The following is a 289-nucleotide window of genomic DNA, read 5'->3' as shown; positions in this document are numbered from 1 at the left end:
CTGCGCCCTTTTGCCCATTAGCAGTGTGGAGTGGCCATAGGGCTTGGCAGGAGGAAAGCCTTACCGTTCTCACCTCCGCGGAGGTGGGTATAGGGAGGGAGCGGAGCCTTGCTGGCTGGCAACGATGGCTGTGGAGGAGTAAAGCCAAGCTCTAGTGCCGAGGCTCACTCCCAGGGGCAGGTTGGGCTCTCACCTGTTGCATAGGGCAGGTTGTACTGCGCCGGCAGCAGCGAGTACCCGAGGTGGTGGTGGTGGTGATGCGTGGAGAGCAGGCGCTGAGACGGCGAGG

At 63.0% G+C, this 289-nt stretch overlaps 1 protein-coding gene across 1 annotated transcript in view; it reads right to left on the bottom strand.

Annotated features, from left to right (window-relative positions):
• Positions 1-69: 69 nt before the first annotated feature.
• Positions 70-289, bottom strand: part of ZNF609 (zinc finger protein 609) — a 31533-nt gene continuing 31313 nt past the window's right edge. The window contains 2 exon segments of the mRNA XM_009870341.1: positions 70-128; positions 179-289. The exon segment at positions 179-289 is cut by the window's right edge and continues 44 nt beyond it. Of these exon segments, the coding sequence (XP_009868643.1) occupies positions 70-128; positions 179-289 (170 nt within the window).

The sequence above is a fragment of the Apaloderma vittatum genome, unplaced genomic scaffold (assembly GCF_000703405.1).
Source record: "Apaloderma vittatum isolate BGI_N311 unplaced genomic scaffold, ASM70340v1 scaffold7495, whole genome shotgun sequence".
NCBI classification, from domain to species: domain Eukaryota; kingdom Metazoa; phylum Chordata; class Aves; order Trogoniformes; family Trogonidae; genus Apaloderma; species Apaloderma vittatum.
Note: the sequence above shows the minus strand (reverse complement) of the source record. Positions and strands in the feature narration are given on the sequence as shown.